This window comes from Neovison vison, chromosome 7, assembly GCF_020171115.1.
Source record: "Neovison vison isolate M4711 chromosome 7, ASM_NN_V1, whole genome shotgun sequence".
NCBI lineage: Eukaryota > Metazoa > Chordata > Mammalia > Carnivora > Mustelidae > Neogale > Neogale vison.
Window position 1 is genome coordinate 194,791,207 of NC_058097.1, and position 9,939 is coordinate 194,801,145.

At 39.2% G+C, this 9,939-nt stretch overlaps 1 protein-coding gene across 1 annotated transcript; it reads right to left on the bottom strand.

Moving 5' to 3' along the window:
- Positions 1-3,262: 3,262 nt before the first annotated feature.
- Positions 3,263-4,207, bottom strand: LOC122914489 (olfactory receptor 10W1-like). Its single transcript, XM_044261105.1, has one exon. It carries the CDS (start codon positions 4,205-4,207, stop codon positions 3,263-3,265), a length of 945 nt encoding a protein of 314 aa, XP_044117040.1.
- Between the last annotated feature and the right edge of the window lie 5,732 nt (positions 4,208-9,939).

A 9,939-nucleotide genomic window follows, 5' to 3' on the forward strand; every position in this document is an offset into this window, starting at 1 on the left:
GTTTCCTTATCTGTGAATTGGGGATAATAATGGTATTCCTCTCCTAAGGTTTTGGAAAGGATAAATGAATCAAACCATGTAAGTGATCATGTAGGGTTCAGCTATCCTCCTCCTCATCATCACCATCCTCCTCTTCCTTCATGATAAAATGAAACAAAAATGAAGATCTAAGACTTGCTAGCATAGCTGCAAGACATCGGTAGCTTCCACTTTATTAACTTTATTATTTTATTTTTTAAAAGATTTTATTTAATAGAAAGAGAGAGAGCGCGCACACGCACACGCACAGAAGAGAGGGAGAAGCAGACCCCTTCCCTGAGAAGGGAGCCCAATGCAGGGCTTGACCCCAGGATCCGGGGATCATGAACTTAGCCAAAGGGAGATGCTTACAAGACAGGGCCACCCAGGCACCCTGTAGCTTCTACTTTCAATCTCTGGATCCACACACTGTGTGAAGAAGCTGGTGCAGGACTCCTGAATGGTGAAACACCATGTGGAAAGAGAGTAAGGGGCAACCAACACCCAAAAAATCAACGATGTGAATGAAGTCATCTTAGATAATTCAGCCCCAGGCAAATTCCTAGCTGAATGCAACTATTTGTGACCCTAGCAAACATAGAACATGAGAACCATTCTGTTGAGCCCAGGGAAACCATAACACATAATCATAAAAACTAATAAGTAGTTATTGTTTCAAACAACTAGATTTTGGAGCAGTTTGCTTTATATCAATAATTAACTGATACTTTAGGTCAGTGGCATGAAAATCCAGTTTGCCTGTAGGTCTCACAGCTTCAGTCTTTACTAACAATTGTAAGTTTTGTCTGCCTGGTGTTTACAGGAAACTTAAGTTAGCTTTTTTCTTTATTTTAAGAGCGAGTTACTTTATTTATTTATTTATTTATGAGAGAGAACACATGGGCAAGCAGAGGGAAGGGCAGAGGGGGAGATATATATATATATATATATATATATATATCTCAAGCCAGTTCCCTGCTGAGTGTGGAGGCTGATGTGTGTCTTGATCTCAGAACCCTGAGATCATGACCTGAGCCAAAAACGAGAGCTGGATGCTATTGTTTAAGCACCCGGTCACAGTCTACAGTGTTCTGTTATAGTGGTCCAAAGGGACTACAATAAATGTATTCTGTTAATCATTTCTATAGGTTTAGGTAGAATGGGAAAGGTTTCCTTTAAAACCATTACACTCATTACTACTACAAAAATTACAAATTAAAATACAATTCCCCAATCTCAAAGTATCTTAAATGGCTTAAATTTTTGGTAAATCTCAAAAAGAAGGAATTCTCTGAGGTAAATTTACCTTTCATTGTTATGCTAATCCCCCTCAAGTCTGAAAGTGGTATAGAACTAAAATGAACTCTACTTGAAGAGCTCAGCTGAACATTTCAAGGAAGTGTAGAGAAGATACTGGGGGAACCACTTATAACATTACCTGTGAAAATATTCTTTCCAATTCTTTTCCTTTATTTTACCTCTGTATATCCCAAATAATGGCAGTAATAATAGCGGCAATAGTAAGACAATAATAATTGATATCATGTTTATAGGGCTTATTCTAAAACCTGTATTAATTCATTTGATCCTTAAATGATAGGTTTTTTTGTAATGTCCATCTGATTGAAAATAAAGTCAAGGCACAGAAGGTTTAAGTGATTTTTTTTTCTTTGTCACACAGGTAGAAAGAGGCAATCTGGGGCCTGTGCTGTTCCATAAACCTTTTTCATTGCCTGTCTGTAAACTTGCCTGATAACCAGTGCTTTAATTACATAACTAATTAGGGATTATTGACTGTACAATATCACTGATAAATGAATTTGTTACTGAGATGTCAGTTACTACTTAAAATGCTAGATGACACAGAGAATATTGAAAAAACCCCTACAGCTGAGAAGATAACAAAATATTACTAGAAAAACAGGAATTCATAAGACAAATGAGCATGGAAGCTACTTTTACTCTTTCTGGAAAATAAAGCTTGGTTGGAGGACATGCACTGGGGGCAGGGGGTATGAACAATCTTCTTTCATACATTAGTTGTTTAGCCCATACTTTATTATGCAGAAATTGGATTGTTAACATATCTTCATTTCTACACAAAATACTATATAAGAAACAATTTTGGAGTGTCTGGGTGTCTCAGTCGTTCAAGTAGCTGCCTTTGGCTCAGGTCATGATCCCAGGTTCCTGAGATTGAGCACCACAACGGGCCCCCTGTTCAGCAGGGAGCCTCGTTCTCCCTCTCCCTCTGTCTGCTATTCCTCCTGCTTGTGCTCCCTCTACCTCTGTCAAATAAATAAATAAAATATTTTTAAAAAGAAAGAAAGAAACAATCTTTTTCTGGTTATGCTTTGTTTGCCCCTAACTCTCAAGATCCTTTTCTTGCTTGTCTTCTCCAAAAGGTTAATTTCTGGGAACTGAAACATTCAGTCTACTCTTCCCTTTTGCTTTCAGTTGGGTTTGGCCCATGGGAGATGGGCAAGGGTTGGGAGGGTACGAGCAGAGAGCGTTTGGGTTATTTATCTCCCTGGTCTCTCCTTGCATGGCTGTATTTCTCTCAACTGTTGCTTCTTCCCCCTAAAGCTACAGTTCCTACCAAGTGTTTTCTCTCAGTAAACTTCGCTCCTACAGGTCTTTGATCATACTATACCCTTATGTGCGGTCTAGGGTTGATCATGGCTTCCTGCTGCTGCTCAAATGAAAGTATGTTGCCACACATACCGGTTTCTTTACTTATACTTCTATATACAATCTTTGTATATTTTTTTTCAGTCAAAATTTATTGAATGAGCATCCCTTTCCAGCTGATACCTGAGATGCAGTGTTATACTTGTTACTTTCTATTGTTATGCTCATTTGTTCATTTCCTTCCTAGAAGAGAATTACTAAGTGAAATAGTAGAAACATTTTTTAAAAGATTTTTTAAAAATTTATTTATTTGACAGAAGGTGATCAGAATTAGGCAGAGAGGCAGGCAGAGAGAGAGAGAGAGAGAGAGAGGAGGAGGGAGTAGGCTCCCTGCTGAGCAGAGAGCCTGATGTGGGGCTTGATCCCAGGATACTGGGATCATGACCTGAGCTGAAGGCAGAGACTTTAATCCACTGAACCACCCAGGTACCCCTAGTAGAAGCATTTTCAAGGTCTCTGGCACACATAGCTAAATATTATCCAGAGAAATCCCAGTTGCATGGAGATTTGCATGAGCTGGAATCAAACTCTTGCCTGAAGGTTGTAGACTCCCCTAGTTGTTATGGGAGAGGCAATTCCTGGTAAGAATTTTTCCCAGGGTCCCCTTCATTTCACTGTTCCTCAGGGTGTAGATAAGTGGGTTGAGCAGTGGGGTTCCCAATGTGTACACCAGTGAGATGAACTGATCTTGCTTGGGGTAGTAGCTGGAGCTGGGGCGCAGGTACACAAAGGCACAACAGCCATACTGCAGCAGGACCACAGAGAGGTGGGAGGAGCAGGTGGAGAAGGCCCGGTGACGTCCAGCTGCTGAGTGGATCTTGAGCACGGCAGCCACAATGAAGACATAGGAGGTAGCAATGAAGAAGAAAGGCACGGCAATGGCCAGTGTGGCTGCCACCAGCACTGACAGCTCATGGATGTGGCTGTTGGCACAAACAAGACGCATCACTGGTGGAATATCACAAATGAAGTGCTCGATACTCCGAGCCCGGCAGAATGGCAGAGAGAAGATGAAGGCCACCAGTTGTGCAGACAGGAACAAGCCGATACCCACAGAGGACACAACCAAGCGGACACAGAGAGTTAAAGTCATGGTGAGAGGGTACTGCAAGGGGTGGCAGATGGCAACATACCTGTCATAGGCCATGGTGGCCAAGAGGAAGCAATCAGCACTGCCAAGCCCAATGAGGAAGATCATCTGAATGGCACAGCCCAGGAGGGTGATGGTCTTCTCTGACTGTAGGATGTTGGCCAGGATGTGGGGCACCACCACCGCAGTGTAACATAATTCTACTCCTGAGAGGCTACCCAAGAAATAGTACATGGGTGTGTGTAGGCGGGCTTCTGTTCGGGTGGCCACTATAATTAGGACATTCCCAGTGATGATCAAGGTATAAATGAGGCTGACTCCAAGGAAGGACAAGACACAGAGTTCTGGTTGGGAGGGATAGGCCAGGAACACAAATTCCATCAACAGTGAATGATTTCCCCAGATCATTGAGCTAACAAGAGTGTCTCTGCTGAGAATACAAAGACAGAAGGAAAAATTGGACCAACAACATATTAGTTCACACTCTGAGCCATGATCTAATCTAATCAGGTCTGGAGTTAGAACCTTAGGATTATTAGACCCAAGTCTCTCTTTTCCTCCTCTTAATCAAGTTCCTTCACACAAGTATCTACAACTTAATTTCTAAGTGCAGAGAGTTGGTTTAAATTGTGTAAGTATTTTTTGAGAAAATGAGACAGAGTATAGCTTTCAAAATGATTTTTAGAGGAAGTGGAATGAAAATTAATTCTTTCATAAGAAAGTGTCAAGGAATTCTTGAAAGCAAGGGCCATTGAGGAGAGAGCAGGAAGTATTCCTTCATTCACTCATTCATTCATACATTTATTTACACACAATCCCTCCGGAGGTATTGACTCACATATATATCGATTAACACTGAAAAGTTAGCCATATGGTGGAAAATGAAGAAAGAAAACAATGCCCATGGACAAAGAGCTCACATAAGTCTTTGAGCAACAGTATCAGGGATGAATTTCAGAAAACAAAGCCCTCTCTCTCCTGGTTCTTCTGTCCATATCTATTCAGGAGAAGGCCAGGACTTGAAGGAAACAGAGGGTTTTTATCGTGGAGCTCCTGGCTTGTGGTGGTATGGGGAAATATGTGATCATAAGCTGTTGAAGATCTAAGTATCCTTCCCCGAGTTTGGGGATGAATAGGAAAGAAATCTAATCTCCAAATATTTTTCTTCTCTCCTAAGGAACTAAAGGGAAGTCCAGCTTCCTGAATTTCTTGCTTCCTTGAAAACCTTGGGATGAGCAGACAATAACTCTCAAAGGGCATCCATCCACTGTTTTCCCAAGATAACTCATATTCAAGAAAGAAAAGAGGGGCTATGTGATCTTGTTTCAGTTTTCCCAATTTCAACATTATTTATGAAAAACTTTAAAGAAAAATCTTAATCCAGAAGCACCACTCCAGGACAAATCATCCACATAGACCCACTCTGTGCCACAAACCTTCAGAGGACCTAGGGAATGAATGCCTCTTCATTCTCTTTTCCTCATCTGAACTTCAGTCATGCTCCAAATGATTTCTAATGTCATCTGTCATATTCAACATTTTATTATAACATGAAGAGTAGAGGCAGTGCATCAGTGTGTGAGATCAGTTTTGAAATTAAATGATAGGGTTTGCATAATCCCAAATCCTGGCTCTGTGATGCTAGGCAAGATATAATTTCTCAGAGTCTTGGGTTCTTTATTTGAGAAATGGGGATAATAATTATACTTAGTTCTGAGGACTGTTTTTAGTTTAAAAAAGACCATTATGTAAAGTGTCTACTGCAATGCATAGGCCATAGCAAGAGCAGCTTAATAACAGATCATCATTATTTTTTCAAAATTTAAATTCAATTAGCCAGCATATAGTACATCATTGGTTTCTGATGTAGTGTTCAGTGATTCATCAGTTACGTATAACACCAGTGCTCATCACATCACACCCCCTCTTTAATGCCCATCACCCAGTTACCCCATCCTCCCACCCACCTTCCCTTCTACAACCCTCAGTTTGTTTCCCAGAGTCAAGTGTCTCTCATGTTTTGTGTCTCTCTCTGATTTCCTCCTATTCATTTTTCCCTCCCTTCCCCTGTGGTCATTATTATTCATAAATTTAAGGAAAGCCATCTTCCCTTAGTTCCATTTTCATCCCCCATATCACCAAGCCTAATGTATGCATTGTAGACATTCAATAAATATATGCTGCGTGGATAAATATACTATGAAAAGCATGTCATTACACTTTTGTCATTTTCTCTTTCACTTTTAAGATGATTTCATGATCCAATCACCTATTTAAGAACCCTCATGGAAAACTTGGTAACCAACATTAGAGCTGCATTGAGGAAAACATCCTGCCACTCAGGAACATAACACATAGAAGGCTACAACAAACACATTTAGAACTAGTTTTCTACTTCTATCTGATAGAGGGTTTTGGAATCTGCGTGCAAATGACAACTTTGGAGAATTTTATGATAGCCGTACTTCCATCATTTTAATGGTGCTCTCCAGGTTCTATAATAATAGATATATTATTATTTATTAATATAATAGATATAATACTAATATCTAATATTAATATTAGACTAATTTTATATTTGTATTAATAGATATAATAAATTTATAATAGAGGTATCCATAGGTCATGAATTCTTAGTGCTGGAGAGGACCTCAGAAATTGACTAGTTCAGTCTTCTGTCAGATACTCGAATCTTCCATACAATATCTGAACATCAGGTCACCTTCAAAGCCTAGAGAATGCTATTTTCCTGAATTGCTTGCTTCATTGTTGGATGGTCTCGTTCCCTAAAAGATTTTTCTGATGGTGACTGAAACCTGCCTCTGTAACTTCTACATTTCATTCTGTTCTATCCCAGTGGGCCATTTCTCCATGAAACACTTCAGGAAGTAAGAGCTCTTATCATGAAGCCCTAAACTGTCTTCTCATTTTCCTTTTGGTATTCCTAGAACGACTTGTTTTTTGATATGTCTCACAATTTTAACCCTGGAAATGCTCTCATTTTAAATAACTTAATTAAAAGTTTACTACATGGGACAGATCACAGAGAGGGCTGCGTTTAAAAAGATCTGGGTATCTCTTATCAGTCCATTGGCTGTCTAATTCTTCAGTCTAACCAAAATTGGATTAATGCACTTGTTGTTTGTATTTGTTTGTTTTGATAGTCTCCTTAGCTTGAATGTGAAAACTCTTAACTAAATTTTTTTAGTAGAGAAGAACATGATCAGCATTGTTTTTTTAAAATTTAGATTCAATTAGCCAACATATAGTAGATCATTAGTTGCAGATGCAGTCAGAGTTCAATAATTTATCATCCATGTATACATCATCATTCCTTTAACATTGGTTCCTTGCTCTAGTCTGTTAAGGTTGCCATTTTTAAAAATCTTCAATTTGTGGCTTTACATTTTAACTATCCTTTCTGAAATACCTCACCTTTATATTTTATGGGTTAAGCCCCACATACAATGCCCCAAAATGGCAGAGTTGTGCCAAGCAGTTGTATATCCTAAAGAGAGACAGATAAAGAATCTCTTGTATTATAAATGCATATATGAATTATAATATACTATATATTTTTTATATGTATGCCATTATATTTATGTGAATAAACTGTGATTAAGTGCAAAAGGAGAAGTGTGTTATAAGATTGTGCACCATGTGGCTCTGGCATAGTTGGTAATTGGGGATTCTGAAATGGCTTCCTAGAGAAAGTCATCTTTAAGCTTAGATCTGAAACATAGGCATTAGCTAGGAGAAGAGAGGTAAGCAGAGTAATGGGGTCGACATTCTGGAGAAATGAAATTGTGGATTTTATGGTTGGAAGCGAGTGAAACTTACTATATCCACATACTATCACCTTGTTATTCCAAGTTGTTACTAAACATGGGCATAGAACAGAGGCATGGTAAGAGCCCTTTAGTGTCATCCCCAGAAATCTGCCCAGGCTGGCATCTGTTCATGAATCCACACTTGCCTCTGTGTCTACAAGTCACATCCCAAATCATCTCTGCATCTTCCTTCCTATCTCTCCAGTCAGGTCAGCCCCACGTGGCCAAAATGTCATGGGAAACCTTGTCTGTGTGCATTCTGGAAATACAAGGAGTCTATACCAGAGTGACTCTCAAATTGTTGAGTTAGAGGATTGTATCAAATAAGGAGGTTAGCAGATTTGGCAATACCAGACAGAGATAGAATATCAATCAATTATTAATAGCAATGTCACTGGGGCAGATTAACTCACATTAATATCTCTTTCCACATATTTAGAAGATGTAAATAATAATATTCACCTGTGATGAAATTAACTGGCATAAAGTATTTAGAACACTTGGTTAGATGTGTGAAACCGACTAGGTTGCATAATAAATATTAATTCTTCTCTCCTTTCTTTGACTCTCTTAAAGGGATGATATTAATAATACCTCCTTCGTAGCAGAGGATTAAATGAAGCATCTTACAGGAAAAGGGTTTTTATGAGTCCTAAAACCTTATCCAAATTTAGATTAGCCATCCCTTCAATATTATTTAGTCTAAGATTAGTTATTATTTTTTTAATCAGAAGAACAAGCCCTCCAAGGGAATTCAGAGAAACACTGAATGCTGTGGATTGAATGAACTCTAAAATCCTAGAGTCTCTACTTGTAAAGCCATTACTTGCTTTTCTAGCCTGGTGTCAGTGAGTGCCTGGTATGTTGTGATTCTAGAAGAAGGGAGCAAAAGACTTCCTCTTACCTTTACCAGGAGAAGGGAGAGGGGTGTGTGGAGCCAGTCTCCTCTGTTACATTCATTAGGGATAGAAGCCAGCAGAGGAGGTTTGACTGCTCTGCTGGAGAGGGAGAGAAGGACCATGAGCCTGGAGAGGATGCCTCCTGGGACAGAGGCTTTAGTAACCTTCTTCACAAAGGCCATGGCAAGCATAAATTGCTTTTCTATCTTACCCATAAGTTCCATCTCCCAGGAGGGTAGTTGGATAGTTGTTGGATCTCCCCTGTTACCAGGTAATGAGTCCAAACTAAACCAATCCTTGCACATGGAATCTCTTGTCAATGGGAGATCTGAGGTATTCTTGTCAAAGTGAAGACCAGTATTAAACCGTTAATCAACATTCTCAGCATCCAATGTAATTTCCTAAGAAATAGCAGGCTCCCTAATGAAGGTCACTTATCCCTCCTGCTTCAAGGATTTGAGTCTCACCAGACTGTCATAGCTGAGCCAGCCCAAGTCCCAAATTATTATTGTCCTGGGGAACCAAGACTGTATTTTATATTTCATATAAAAAAGGGGGCCTTGGTAACCTTGGTTCTACATAAAAGGATGAATTGAGGGGGACACTGGGGAGACATTTAACTTTCTGGTTACTTTTTAAATAATTCCCTTTGGGTGATCGTCCAGGATTTGAAGAAACCATATGTTTTCACTCAATGTACTATACAGACTTCATAGGTTTGATTATATCCCTGCTTGGATATACTTTGCCATCTTAAATTTGCAAAATTTTAATATCTTTACCCTTGTTGCACTTCTCTTTCCCTTGTCTCCATTAGTCTGTTAGAAATTTCACAATAGAACATACACTGGATATATTCTTTTTGGTAGCTGACAATTACAGACCTAGGGTTCACCCATTTAGAGTTTGGTTCATCACTGATTGATTGATTAAACTAGTATTTATTGAACAGGATGTGCTCATCGTGTCTAAGTCTGGCACAAAGAAGGATAAGACAAACAAGATTCCTGCATTCATGGAGTTTCCATTGTTGCCAGTGAAACAGACAGTAAACACAGTAAATAAGTCAGTTGGATATTATGAGAGAGTGATGAGTCCTATGAAGAAAATGGAACAAGTTAAAGGGATAGTTAGTGATTAGAGGAGGAAGGTCATCAAAAGCCTCTTCTTTGAGGAGGTGACACTTGACCTGAAATGTAAATGAGGAGAATAAGTTAGCCATGAAATTTGGGAGAAAAGCAATTCCAACAGAGGGAAATGCAATGGAAGTAATGAGCCCAAGCTGGGGGAAAAAAGAACAATTGAGCATGCCTAAAATAAAAAATGCTGAAATTTAAGCATATCCAAGCATGAGGATATTGGAAATCTTATGATCCAGAGGCCTTCATTAAGAATATGAGATGAGAGAAGT

Coding starts and splice junctions, on each gene's coding strand:
- LOC122914489 (XM_044261105.1), bottom strand. CDS start 4,207: ATGATCTGGGGAAATCATTCACTGTTGATGGAATTTGTGTTCCTGGCC.